Consider the following 15,598-nt stretch of genomic DNA (forward strand, 5'->3'; position numbering starts at 1 on the left):
CAGTTCAAAACATTTACTTTTTACTTTTCAATGCTCGACATTACATTTTTTGGCTACATACTCCCATTTCACAGTGAATAAGATTCTGATGCATTATATATACTTTCAGTTATGCATAATCGCTCAGTACTTTTTCCACCCTTGCATTTGACATATATTTTTAAAATTAGCAGAAGGAATTAAAAATGACTACATACATATACAGGAGGTTTCGACTGAACAAGCCAGGAGTATCCAGCTAAGGCATTTTGCATTGTGTTCATCCTATCTAGTTGTATGCCTGACTGAAACAGCATTTGAGATGACGTTATCTCATGCTGCTGCACTCACTTTTATTGCAAGTAACCATCATATCTTGCATTCTTATCTGCTGTGTTCATCATCCTGTTTATTTGGTTAAGGATAGGAATCTACTCTAATCTGGATTTGCTCAATGCATTAAAAGTTCACACGCTATTCATCAGATGGGCCTTCAGATTATATTCAGATTTTTTTACTTAAAATTAGAGCAGTAGTTAACACAGTTTAAAAGATTTTAAAGACATAAAAATGTTTATTTGAAAAAGACATAGCCTGATTTTATATTGTTGTGTTTTGTTAGCAAGTACTAACACTTTCTATGAAGGGAATATCTCCTGTATAATGATCATACAGCCAAAGGTATGTGGACACCTGCCCAGCACACCCATATGTGCTTGTTGAACATCCCACTTCAAAACCATGAGCAATAATATAGAGCTGGTCCCCAGCTGTGAGGGTTTTTTCCACAAGAGCATTAGTAAGATTCTTCCACTCCAGCCTTGGCAAACCATGTTTTTATAGAGCTCGTTTTGTGCACGGGGCAGTGTCATGCTGAAACAGGTTTTGTTCCAATCACAGGAAATGTAAATGCTACAGCATACAAAAACATTGTAGACAACTGTATGCTTCATACTTTGTGATAACAGGTGGGGGAAGGCTCACATCTCGTGGGGTGATTGTCAGATATCCACAAAATTATGGCTGTATAGTGTATTTATAAAAATGCATTGGACTTTATAGCAATAGCAATGTCTATTATGCAATATAAATTTTTTATGAATTATCATATATATATATATATATATATATATATATATATATATATATATATATATATATATATATACACCAATCAGTCATAACATTATGACCACCTGCCTAATATTGTGTTGGTCCCCCTTTTGCTGCCAAAATAGCCCTGACCCGTCGAGGCATGGACTCCACTAGATTCCTGAAGCTGTGCTCTGGTATCTGGCACAATGACGTTAACAGCAGATCCTTTAAGTCCTGTAAGTTGTGAGGTGGGGCCTCCATGGATTGGACTTGATGGCCAGCACACCCCACAGATTATTCTGCGGAAAAAGGTCACTTCCATTAGGGAATACCGTTGCCCTGAAGGGGTGTACCTGGTCTGCAACATTGTTTAGGTAGGTGGTATGTGTCAAAATAGCATCCATATGAATGCCAGGACCCAAAGTTTCCCAGCAGAACATTGCCCAGAGCATCACACTGCCTCCGCCAGCTTGTGTTCTTCCCATAGTGCATGCTGGTGCCATCTCTTCCCCAGGTAAACAATGCACACACACCTGGCCTTCCACATGATGTAAAAGAAAATGTGATTTATTGGACCAGGCCACCTTCTTACATTGCTCCAGGGTCCAGTTCTGATGCTCACCTGTCCATTGTAGGCACTTTTGGCAGTGGACAGGGGTCAGCATGGGCACTCTGACAGGTCTGTGGCTACACAGCCCCATACGCAGCAAGCTGCGATGCACTGTGTGTTCTGATGCCTTTCTATTACAGCCAGCTTTAACTTTTCAGCAATTTGTGCTACAATAGCTCTTCTGTGGGATCAGACCAGACGGACTAGCCTTCACTCCCCATGTGCATCAGTGAGCCTTGGGCGCCCAAGACCCTCTCGCTAGTTCACCAGTTGCCCTTCCTTGGACCACTTTTGGTAGGTACTAACCACTGCATACCGGGAACACCCCACAAGACCTGCCGTTTTAAAGATGCTCTGACCCAGTCATCTAGCCATCACAGTTTGGCCGTTGTCAAAGTCCCTCTAATCCTTACGCTTGCCCATTTTTCCTTTTTCCAACGCATCAACTTTGAGAACCAACTGGTCACTTGCTGCCTAATATATCTCAACCCTTGACAGGAGCTATTGTAAAGAGATAATCAATATTATTCACTTCTCCTGTCAGTGGTCATAATGTTATGGCTGATCGGTGTAAATATATATATATATATATATATATATATATATATATATATATATATATATATATATATACACTATATTACCAAAAGTATTCAGTCACCCATCCAAATGATCAGAATCAGGTGTCCTAATCACTTGGCCTGGCCACAGGTGTATAAAATCAAGCACTTAGGCATGCAGACTGTTTTTACAAACATTTTTGAAAGAATGGGCCGCTCTCAGGAGCTCAGTGAATTCCAGCGTGGAACTGTCATAGGATGCCACCTGTGCAACAAATCCAGTCGTGAAATTTCCTCGCTCCTAAATATTCCACAGTCGACTGTCAGCTTTATCATAACAAAATGGAAGAGTTTGGGAACAACAGCAACTCAGCCACGAAGTGGTAGGCCATGTAAACTGACGGAGAGGGGTCAGCGGATGCTGAAGCGCATAGTGCAAAGAGGTCGTCGACTTTCTTCACAGTTAATTGCTACAGAGCTCCAAACTTCATGTGACCTTCAGATTAGCCCAAGTACAGTACGCAGAGAGCTTCATGGAATGGGTTTCCATGGCCGAGCAGCTGCATCCAAGCCACACATCACCAAGTGCAATGCAAAGCGTCGGATGCAGTGGTGTAAAGCAAGCCGCCACTGGACTCTAGAGCAGTGGAGACGTGTTCTCTGGAGTGATGAATCACGCTTTTCCATCTGGCAATCTGATGGACGAGTCTGGGTTTAGAGGTTGCCAGGAGAACGGTACATTTCGGACTGCACTGTGCCGAGTGTGAAATTTGGTGGAGGAGGAATTATGGTGTGGGGTTGTTTTTCAGGAGTTGGGCTTGGCCCCTTAGTTCCAGTGAAAGGAACTTTGAATGCTTCAGGATACCAAAACATTTTGGACAATTCCATGCTCCCAACCTTGTGGGAACAGTTTGGAGCGGGCCCCTTCCTCTTCCAACATGACTGTGCACCAGTGCACAAAGCAAGGTCCATAAAGACATGGATGACAGAGTCTGGTGTGGATGAACTTGACTGGCCTGACAGAGTCCTGACCTGAACCCGATAGAACACCTTTGGGATGAATTAGAGTGGAGACAGGCCTTCTCGACCAACATCAGTGTGTGACCTCACCAATGTGCTTTTGGAAGAATGGTCAAAAATTCCTATAAACATACTCCTCAACCTTGTGGACAGCCTTCCCAGAAGAGTTGAAGCTGTAATAGCTGCAAAAGGTGGACCGACATCATATTGAACCCTATGGGTTAGGAATGGGATGGCACTTAAGTTCATATGTGAGTCAAGGCAGGTGACCGAATACTTTCGGTAATATAGTGTATATATAGTACTGTGCAAAAGTTTTAGGCATATGCAAAGAAATGCTATAGAGCAATGATGCCTTCAAAAATAATGAAATTAAATGTTTTGTCTGTCTTACGTAACATGCTCCTTTCTTTACTGACATACAAACATTTTTCTGCAACATTTAATTTTGTGCTGGAAAACTAATGTTTGGAAATCTAAAATGTTTTTGTACTGACTCGAAACTGTAGAAATCATAAAGTAAAAATCTATTTAAAAAAAAAAAAAGTTGCTTAAGACTTTTGCATAGTACTGTACTCAGAAAAGAGCAAGGCTGTCATGGGGGAAACACATCACTGTTAGCCTGAGTTTGTCACCTGCTTTAGCATATTAACACTAATACCATGAGATTAGCATGATATGTTTTGCCATTTAATTTTCAGTAAAGATTCATTTGGATCACAGGTTTTCCATGAAGAGGAAAATCTGCCCTCTTTACATGCTCAGAGCCCAGTAGGTGGCTCTTTGGGTTCCCTTAAATAAAAAAAAAAAAAAAAAAAAAAAAAAAGTCTTTGCTAAAAACAACTTCACTTAAAGTTCTTACACGAAATGATCACAAAGTCATGTAATTTTTATTATTTATATTATCGTTACTTCTCTCTTTTGTTCTAACTGTGATTCACACCCCAAACTCAAAACATGAATCAGTTTGTATATATGTTTTACAATAGCCTGTAGCTGAGAGAAATGTGTGTAGAGCAGAGAAGAACATGAACACCTGAACCACAATTTTAGCACTAGCTATGGATCTTGAGTAGTTTTTCAGTCAACTCTTAGGTTACAGAACATAACAGTTAGCCTAATGTCAGCTAGCCTGCTAGCAAACATGATTTTGCTACTGATTTTAATTACACTCTGTAATTATTTAACCTAATGCTATACTGTAACGTGCCAGAAAACATGACTAATGGTTTTAATTACATAAAAGTTAGCTTAATGTGACTTTGCTCACTAGTCAACCTGGCTACTTGCTTAAACTACACAACACCATAATTAGTCTAATATTAGCTAACTTACTAGCAAACCTGGCTAATGGTTTTATTTACATGACAGCTAAACTCATGTTAGCTATCTTGCTAGTTTCCTGGCTACTGATTTACTGTATATTAGTTAGCCTAATGTTATCTATTTCTTTAGTGACATTTGATACTGGTTTGCACAATATATTAGTTAGCCTAATGTTTGGTAACTTGCTAAAAACCCTGACTAATGGTTTTAATTACATCATAGTTAGCTTAATGTGAGCTCACTCACTAGTCAACCTGGCTACTGCTTTAAATTACACAACATGATAATTAGTCTAATGTTACCTCACTTGCTAGCAAACCTGCCTAATAATTTTAATTACATGACCATTAACTAAACTAATGTTAGCTAGCTTGATAGCATCCTGCTAGCGATTTTAATTACACTGTATCATTAGTTAGCTTAATGTTATCTATTCCTCTAGTGTCATGAGATATTGGTTTAATATAATTGTTAGTCTAATGTTAGCTAATTTGCTAGGAAACATGGCTAATTGTTTAAATTATGAAATATTTAGCCTAATCTCTGCTTTTAAAAAAACAGAATGGGAAGTTAGCTGGTCTTATCTGGTCACTAGCCTCAGCTGGTTGGATCTGATGGTTTTAGAGGGCTTTTGGTCACTTTCTGGCTGGTTCTAGCTAGGCAAGCTAGTCCTAGCTGGTCATATTGGTTCCCTTTGGTTAAATTTTGTTTTGGGAACCATTTCATATCATTCTGGGAATGTTTGCTTTAATAAAGTCAGCACTGTTCTGGGAATGTTCTGGGAATTCTCTTAACGTAGGAACATTCGCCAAAGGTTGCTTTCGGTACTATTTTATGTAACTACAAACTAATTTTATGAGAATGTTCAGGTAATTGATGTGCTAAAGTTCAAAGGAAAACTTGGAAATAATCATTCCTATCATTTTTTCTGTAAGGTTCCTGATCATTTTTGCACTGTAGCACACATGCTATTGGCTCGTATCACCTTGCAGAAATAAGTGACGATGACCTGTTTTTAAACCAGTAGACAGAAACTTTATAAAATTTCAATGTTTGCTAAAATCATAAAAGCTGCAGTTAGACCCAGCCTGATCAACCAGTCTCATCAATCTGATTAGCTAGAACCAGCCTGAATGTGACTAAACCCCTGTAAAACCATTAATCTTGACAAGCCTGACCAGATGGGGCTGGTTTTACAGCAGGGATGTGAGCTTACTTGCAGTTTATTGGTCATGTTTACTATATCTACAGACATCTAAAGTACTGAAATGAGAAAACTTTTTTGGGTGAAAATATCTGTACTCTGCAGCCAATGCTATGTTACCCATGTCCTAAAATACACCAATGATGCTGCTAGTCATAATGAAATGAATGTTTGTGAATTATTTGATCTTATGTTTACATTATCAAAAGAGATATGTTCAATGTTCAACTAAGCACATTCTGTACTTAGTCTCTGTTAATACATTTTAGGAAATTCACACATATGTTTGGGGTAATTGCACAAAGAGATAGCTATAGGGGAGTAAACCACTTCCTATAATATCTGTTATCACGTAGCCAGTTATGACGCTCTGTTGGTGCACTGTTTAGTGTCTGTGGTATGTACTGCAATTCATGTGCATGTTTATAATGCATTACTGCAGTTTATATGAGTAGTCAGAGAACATGGTTTCCTTTGTGTATGTGCATATGCATGCAGCAGAGAGACAAAGCTAAATTGTGAACTGAAAGAAATCAGTAGTTTCTACACAAATCGACAGGCAAGCACACAAGAATCTAAGGCATCTACTCAGGTAAATTATTTACATAAAACTTTGCATATTCCTTAATATATCAGCTGTGGATATAGTTTAAGGTTTGAACAACAACGCAACAATTAATGCTGGAGTAATTTCTTGTTTTTGTGCCAGCTGTGTGCCATGTTTTGGGAATTGTACATTAGGCCTGTGATGTGATGATATGCATGTTTCAGAAAAATTTTGTCCAAAAATATGCACCATAATTCTAAAAACAGTATTAACAACTCTACACGTCATTGCTTCAAATAGTCAGTGGAAAAAATGAACATGTGATTTAAGTTTGCATAGAGATTTTGTTTTTCTTTCAAAGTGTATTGTTATCAGTTACATAGTTCTAAGTCTCTTGCCAAAGTAGCACCAATCTTTGTGTATAGCACATTGCTTTCCTCATAGCAGTGGATATTCTCTCAACTGGAACAAGTATTGGGCTCTTGAGGGTTGATTGCTATGTATGATTTTCCAGAGGAAGCATAATTTACACTTCAAATACTAATACTACTAATAAAAAGCATTTATTGCACATTCATTGAAAACTCCCTTTTTAAAATAATTATTCAATCAATTGTCTAGTAAATGCATTTCTAAATCTCAAAAATTATGACTACTTAGTGATTAATTACCTATATTTAAAACAATGAAATCCATAGCTGCCGATTTGTATGGATACCACACGCAGTCGTGTTTGCACAGAGAATGTATATTAGTCTCTCTTGTTCTTCACACATTAAAATTGATTTAATAATAATAGTAATAAAAAAGATCCTGATCTCAAGGGGGATAAAAATCAGTTCAGTTTCATGTGAATCAGGGCGATGGTTGGATTTTGTTTGCTTTCTGATGATTAAAGTCATGAGAAAGGGTACAGACACTAACCCTGCCCTAATCTTTTCCGGTGAATATTTATGTATTTGCAAATGTGAAAACAATATCACTTAATTTTAAAATTCTTGTGCGTATTTAAATCTAAACACTTTTTTAAAATAGCATCGTGCATAATTTGGACTTGCTACTTCCAGTTTTAACTGATTAAGAAGGTTTTTTTAGTTTTTCTTGTTGCTAGATTTTATTTAAATGTACTCCTTTTTTCTGTTTTTTTTTTTTTTTTTTTTTTTTAAATTAATTAATTTATTTTTTAACAACATTTTTAAGTGGCCAGCATAGTTATGCAATAGCGCATGGGCAAGAGTGCAGTTATACTGAATGTCGGCACAGCTGTGATTTGGCCGTAGTATATCGACTAAGTGACATTTCGCATAAAATATGACCAAATGTTCTGTTTATTTTTGCTCCGCTAGCAGAAATAGATCTTGAAGAATCCACACTCGCTTTAAAACAGCTAGCTAGCTCACACTAGTACTGATTGGTACATTCCTGATAAAGGTGCTTCTGATAAAATTGGCATCCATTCTTCCTTTTCGTTAACATCTTTCATATTTTAAGTCAAAAGTATCATTTGCCATGATGATGATGTCACTAACTCTACTGTAGTAACCAATTGGAACTAGGAAGTGGAATTTTATGTGGCGAACACAGAAGAGCTGAATGATACATACTGTGAAACATTCCAGTGCAGTTATACTAGGCACTCCTGGAATACCGCTCAGCCAATCAAATTAGTGGATCGAAACTAACTGTTGTATAAAATGCCCATATTTTCACTTAAAGCACCTCTAATTCATAATTAGTTTCTTACTTCTACTTATTTGAGTTGGACTATAGTACTTTGGTAGACTTGAGGCCAACTCTAGAAATGACTAGAATTCTCTAGAATTAGCTGCCTGCTTACTTGAGTGCCCCCTTTTTACCCCAACCACACCAACCACAGAGTGACTTCCCTGTCTGTGTCTGAGACAATGTTTTTCATGTTTGTTCATGATAACATCTCATGAGGTTGTAAATGGAAAAAATACTTACAACCCAAAACATACAGCCTAAATGGTATATAAGCCACTTGTTGCTAGTAGGCTGTGTGACAGTGGGCACGTTGCAGTGCTGTGCTCTGCTGAACAATGTAGCTTTTTGAACTAGCTGGAAAGGCAAGTAGCACTGACATGCATACAAACTGCAATCTTACCTTTTTTTTTCTGTGAGTACCATGCTGCTAGAAATGTGCACAAAATATACCACGACACCACATGACTCACTTTTTGTAAAAACAAAATCGCTGTCAAAGAACCACTGCTTCTGATAAGAGGCGACACACCTACACAGTTCTTATCAGGGAGAAAATAGGACTTCTAGTTATACTTCAAATGTAGTTATAAATGTAGGAGATACAATATATTTCTTAGTAAATTCTTATGTAGCAACAGATCTTTAGTAACAATACCACTGCCAGAGGCTTTAAATATATTTTTTCTATAAATGATTATATGGTCTAAATTAAATGATTACAAAACACAAAACAAATGTCACTTTTGTAAAACTACTTAGCTACGAATATAACATGGGTCATGCTGTCCGTAATGGACATGTGATTTGTTGATGATTGCATAATTTGTGCATGACTGTATCAAAAATGTCATCTGCAAGATACATATAATGTTTTTGGTATTGTTCCATTTCTATTTTTTTTCTTGTTTTTTTTTTTTTTTTTGTCATGACCTGTTATTCATTGTTATTAGGCCTTGTGCAGCCTTTGGTTTACACTTTATTACTGTGTGTGCCGAGCATCCAGGGTCACCATTGATGAAGACCTCATTTTGTCTTTCCTCCTCTTCTGGGTATAATGATAAGATCTGAGTTTTTTTTTCTCTCTGAAAAATAACTGATAAAATAACCACACTACATCTCTGAGTCAGCTCTCAGTCCAAGCTGAGGCTCCAGCTAAGCTCTCCCTGTTTGGATTGTTAACAAGGATCAGGATTTTGTGTTTAAAAGATTCACTTGACCAAAAATGCTCACATGGATAGCAGTTTTAGCAGAAAGGGTTTCCTCAAGGGTTCTACTTATAACATTTTCTGAAAGGGAAACCCTTCTGTTGTAGGGTTTTACATAAAATAAACTTGTTTTTTCTAAGAATGTTAAAAAACTGCCAGATAAAACTCATTACATTCGCAACAAGCAAAATTATATGAAACATTCGTCAAAATATCTTTGTTACACCATAACTTTTAACACACCGTGTCTATGACATCATTTTGCATGGCCAGGAATGTGTGAATATTGTGAGGAAAATTAAAAGAAGCCCCTCTTCTTGCAACACAGAATGCACTTTTACATTCCCTTACAAAATAAAACATATAGCACAGTGCTGGTGAATTCTCAAATCTGACTGGTCAAAAGGTGTTGATTAATTTTCTATAACAGCACACCTTAAGACAGTAGTTCCGACTGCAAGGCAAAGCACAATGAGGGGAAATTAGTATTCAGACACTATTTTTTTTATTATTTAATATACCAGTTCATGCAGTATATCCATTTCAAATTTATACATGTGATGTCTTTTGACTTTGTACTTATAAATATGAGCAAAAATGTACTGTATGTATTCATGAGCATTAAAACACAAAAACTGATGAGGAAAAAGTATTCAGACACCACAAATTACCAACATTAGTACTTTGCCTAGCACTATTGTTGGCAATTACAGCTTTGAGGTGTCTAAGGGAAGAAGTCATTAGCTTTTCTGCAGCATTGTGGTTCAGTTTTGGCCCATTCCTCTTGCCAAGTCGTCTGATGGGCTTGCAATTTTAAAAAACCTGTTTTATCTGAAATTTAGCACACTGCGTAGCACAATTCATGGATGAGTTAAATCATATGTGCCAGAGCAGGAAAACCATCCACATAGATCTGCTCTTGATGGCCATCATATCACTAGATACTTAACATTTTATTACTTACAATCTGTATTATGCATAAAAGGACCACAAGTTTGGAACCTGTTCTGATTGGACAGTGTTTTAACCAGAAATACACCTCAGCAGCATCTGGTCCAATCCTACAGAAGAGCTATTGTAATAGAGATTGCTGCAAATGTTATTCTGCTGGCTACAATAGAAAAGTGTCAAAACACACAGTGCATTGCAGCTTGCTGCATAGCCCCAGACCAGTCACAGTGCCCACGCTGACCCCTGATCACCCCCAAAAGTGTCTAAAATGGGCACATGAGCATCAGAACTGGACCATGGAGCAATGGAAGAAGGTGGGCTGGTCTGATGAATCACATTTTCTTTTACATCACGTGGACAGCCGGGTGCATGTGCGTCGCTTACCTGGGGAAGACCAGGATGCACTATGAGAAGAAGGCTAGTCGGCGGAGGCAGTGTGATGCTCTGGGCAATGTACTGCTGGGAAACCTTGTGTCCTGGCATTTATGTAGATGTTACATAATTGTTCAGGAATGGTTTGAGGAACATGACAAAGGGTCCAAGGTGTTGACTTGGCCTCCAAATTCCCCAGGTCTCAATCTGATCGAGCATCTTTGGGCAGTGCTGGACAAACAAGTCCGATCCATGGAGGCCCACCTCACAACTTACAAGAAGTAAAGGATCTGCTGCTAATGTCTTGGTGCCAGATACCACAGAACACCTTCAGAGGTCTTGTGGAGCCCATGCCTTGATGGGTCAGTGCTGTTTTGGTGGCACAAGGGGGACCTACACAATATTAGGCAGGTGGCTTTAATGTTATGGCTGATTTGTGGACATGGTGCTGGCTTCAGAAAGGTTCAAAATACAGAACCTAAGCTGTCCTTATGCTACCTTTTTGTTTTCCCCCCAATTCTTTTCATAATTTAGCCCTTATCCTTTTCCACCAGAATGATAAATCTAACACATTCTTCCTCTGAGAAGCCAGCTACTGCATTTTTTTTCCCCCGAAATGCTGCTGATGCAATGTGAAAAGACATTATGTGTGTAAATTTCAAGTGGATATATACATTGGAGGTATATATTTAATAACAAAAACCACTGTCTGAATATCTATTTCCCCTCCCATATATTGTTGTTGCACAACTTACAAGGGTGTTGTATAGCCAACACTTCACATAAACAGTTTTTTTTTAAATCATCGGTAAGGGGTCTCTGGTGTCAGCACTTTGTGCTGTTATTGGAAAATAATCAACTTCGTGGTGGTAAAAGTAACTTCAGTTCATGTCAGGCCCCATCACATCTCCCTGCTGTTGATTATTTTCCTATAACACAACACACAGTTGTATTTAATTCCTTAGTCGTAATACTTATCCAAACACATTGTGAAACATGGATATCAAATGCAGCACTATTTTCACGATTCTGTGTTCTGATTTGCAGGATCTGATGAGCGATGGAGAGAGGAGAAGGCAACAGCTCAGTCTCTCAAGGTCACAACTGTAACCATTCAGAGGAATACAAATTCACCACCTACACCGTGGTCTTCAGCCTGGTCTTTATTTTTGGTCTCTTGGGCAATGCTGGCGCTCTGTACGTCTTCTGCAAGCTCTCGGTGAAGAATCGTCTCTCTACTATCATTCTCATCCACCTTGCTGTATCAGACCTGATCTTCATCCTTACATTGCCACTAAGGATCGCCTTTTACTCCAACAACTCAGCTGGTATGCAGGAATCTTCTCCCAGGTCCACAATGTCACATTTGAACCTTGCCTGCCGTTTCTCCACCTTCTTGTTCTACATCAGCATGTATTGCAGCATTTTCTTTCTGACAGCCCTTAGCGTGTGCCGCTACCTGGTGCTAGCAGGTCGAGTTCGGCTCCAGAACAGTGAGGCTTGCAGATGGGCTCGCTTCCTGTGCTGGGGAATCTGGGTTTTTGTGATAGGGGGGAACATTTTATACCTTGGTATAATCACTGGGTTCAGCATGCAGGCAGAGGGATGCCTGGAACCAGCAGGGAAAGAGTCCTGGGCTTTGGTGTATCGTCTGAACCTGGTGGTGCTGGTGATCTGCTTTTTGCTTCCGCTAACAGTGGTGTTGATTTGCTACTGCCTCATGATCAGACACATCTTGAGGATCCGTGCTGGCCAAAGGCAGCGTGATGTGGCTCTGATCTGCTTGGTGCTTTTGATCTTCTGTTTTTGTTTCCTCCCTTACCACATCCAACGCACGCTGCACCTCCACCATATGATGTACCAGCACCCAGAGGCATGCCAGTTGCTGGCCACCTTGCAGAAATCGGTGGTGGTGACGCTGTGCTTTGCTGCAGTCAACAGTTGCCTGGATCCACTTCTCTTCCTGTTTGTGGGCCATGGTTTCAAAACAGTGATCAATAAGTTCATTGCTCGTGCACACCTTTCTTGGGCACTAGAGAATACCAATTTGAGTTCCATGGCTCCAGCTGTTGTGCAGCTACCATTGGTTGGAGAACCAAATACAACAAACAGGGACCAAGGTTTCTCTATGGAGCTGCCACTCTCCCAGAAAAATGATATTACTGTTTGATGGCTCCATCAACATTGATGGCTCTTCAACCAAGGAAGTGGGAGGGCGTTTAAATCTGCCATGCTTAGTCCAGTGACACAAGGCAACAAAAAATGTCTGCTAGACTTTTTGGGGTATTTTTTCTTCCTTGGCGCTTGAATTAAACAGACATTGCTCCAGCCTAGTCTCATTTTCTGCCTTATTACAGCTGATGTGTGTCTTCTAGACTCACTAAGAGAACAGTCAAGATTATAAAACAAGTGGATAGTTGTGCCATGTGTTCCTCCAGACAGGCGGTAATAATTAGAGAAAAAAGGGAGCAAATGAACTACACCATACATCTGCAGTTCATCAACCTTATGATCTGACAAACTCTTTAAGCAGACTGGCTTTTAAGAGCCACAGTGGTTAGAACATTTTGATTTGACATCTAAGCAGGTTTTCTAAGAAATCTCATTCTTTGATCAATGTGTATGACAGTTAAGGAACCTGAGCAGATCAGTAGTTAGACTGTGTTGGTTTCACTTTGTAAGCACATTGTCCTGGACAGCTATGAGCATGTGAATATATTCACAAAGTAGATAAGCCTGGTTTAGCTATATCAAAAGATTAACAAAGTGCACATGGCAAGGCATGTACCACATTCCATGACTGATATCTTAAAGATGTGTGTCTTCTTCCTGCCAAGTGCAAAAGCATCCTCTTTTTCATAAAGTCTGTTTCAAACTGCATTCTGATTTGATCACAGTTCATTTAAAGTGCCTTAAAGTTAATGCTTACAGTAATAAGCCCTTAACATGGAAGCCAAAATGATACGTTATCCCAGAATACTTTTGATTAACTAAGTTTATTGGAATGGGTATCATTTAAATTCATCCCTGCCACAAGATAAAGTGCCTTTACATATAAGATGTTTAAAAATGGTATAGAAGCCTGTTCTAATATCTATCACACCATACTTATTATCCTGCTGTGGATTTAGTGGGAATCAGCTGCCAAAATATTTAACCATAGATAATTATCCCATGCTAAATGTAACATTTTAGGAATAGCACAAGTTTTTTTTCACCCCTGTCCTTGACTCAGGAAAGGTATTTAATTAACTGATTCAAGTCCATCACAGGTTAGGAGAGATGGATTGGTAAATCCTGGGCCTCTGGGCAGGAACCTATTCAGGAACCCTCTCGCCACCCCATTAGGCATGAACCAGTGGAAGGAACCCTTCGTACCCCACAACCCAGCACATGCAATATTAAATGCACTGTACTTCAGTAAACATCTATTATGAATATTTGAGTAGTTTCGGTGATACTTTGGAACACAGTCTCACTGCAGTCGCATCCAATTTACTTCAGGCTCTGCGACTTTACATCCATTGGCTTATATTCCATGAATCGTGTTTTGTGTGACAGCTTAATGGCCTAGTCCTTCTTAAATCGACGCTACAAGGACCATTAGTGGCCATGGTTCCTGAGCATGTGCCCAGTAGGCCTGATTGCAATCAATCCCTATAGGGGTGGCACAGGGGTGCAATGGGTAGCCTTGGGTCATTCGTGAGCTTGGGGAACTGTGTGGAGTTTTGCATGTTCTCCCCATGTACATATAGGTGTTCACCAGGCTCTTCAATTACCTCCAAAAAACATGCCAGTAGGTGGATTGGTGACTCTAACTTGCCCTAGTTGTGAATGAATGTGCAAATGTGTGTGCGTGGTGCCCTGTGACAGAATGGCGTCCCATCCAGGGTGTGTTCCTCGGATAAGCTTTGGATCTGCCATGACGCTGACCAGGATAAAGAGCTTGAATGAATCTAGTGGAATGATCTGTTTGTATTGTTAAATCTTTTGTGTTTTATACTCTAAATCCTTCATAAGGACACAGGCAAAATCTTTTCAATACCAACACATTCACATTTTCATACATTTCACATTCTTTAGGAGAGATTTGTTCCAAACAGATCATTTATCTCACATTTTGTGGCAGGCTGTCTCTGGTGATTTCCATCTTATTTGCAGAATTCCCTTTGATAATCAGTATGCTGTGTTTTTTGGCAGAAAGAGCTTCATGTTAATGCTAGTCCCTGAAGACTCGGTCCAAAAATGGAAATGAAAAGCTAGCATGATTTTAGAATTATACTTAAACCATACTTGGAGATTTTGTTACTGCTGCCAATTTTTACATGCTTCATTTGTGTCAAATGCCATGTAATAGCATGTAATGCCATGTAATAAAGGAAATATCTCGCTCCATTTGGTGTGAATGTATTTCTGTCCATATGCAGCACATCAAGACTGAAAGCCTTTCGTTTTTATGTGATGGATGAGTGCATACCTCGGCTGATCTCCTTCCTGTCTCCTCTGGGTGAACTCCACTTGAATGATCCCACACAAAATGCTTTGGCTTAGGTGTCTCAGAGGAGGGGGGTAAAAATTTCCTGCTCACTCTTTAAAGTCTATTTTCACAAGGTACATGTTGCTATAAAAAATGTGATTTCCAAAAACAGACTAGTGGTTACTGGGGAACAGAATATATAGGATATATAGAATTCAGCAAATAATCCCTAATGTTCTGAAAATTCTCCCAGGTCATCTTTTGTGATGGTAGTACTCGAGACCAGTCACTTATTAACAGAGTTGCCAACATTGTTAAGAAAAACAAAAACAACAGAACTTTACCTCAAAAACCCAGTGTACAACACACTTATCTTATGTTTTTAGTGACCAAAGACCACAGCTTCGCCCTATTGTTTTCTATTGGTTCACCAAATCAAGGCTTGCAAATTCACAAGTCAAAGTTAACCTAGATAAAATCAAGGTGAAATGAAATTTTTCGATGAATTGGCTTGAATTTTATTTGTG

General features: G+C 39.0%; 1 protein-coding gene across 1 annotated transcript; it reads left to right on the forward strand.

Annotated features, from left to right (window-relative positions):
• The first annotated feature begins 6,254 nt into the window (after window positions 1-6,254).
• LOC113543359 (cysteinyl leukotriene receptor 2-like) lies at window positions 6,255-15,463 on the forward strand. Its single transcript, XM_034314876.2, has 2 exons — window positions 6,255-6,386; window positions 11,642-15,463. Exon 2 carries the CDS (start codon window positions 11,655-11,657, stop codon window positions 12,762-12,764), a length of 1,110 nt encoding a protein of 369 aa, XP_034170767.2. The 5' UTR covers window positions 6,255-6,386; window positions 11,642-11,654; the 3' UTR covers window positions 12,765-15,463.
• Window positions 15,464-15,598: the final 135 nt, after the last annotated feature.

This window comes from Pangasianodon hypophthalmus, chromosome 21 (assembly GCF_027358585.1).
Source record: "Pangasianodon hypophthalmus isolate fPanHyp1 chromosome 21, fPanHyp1.pri, whole genome shotgun sequence".
NCBI classification, from domain to species: Eukaryota; Metazoa; Chordata; class Actinopteri; order Siluriformes; family Pangasiidae; genus Pangasianodon; species Pangasianodon hypophthalmus.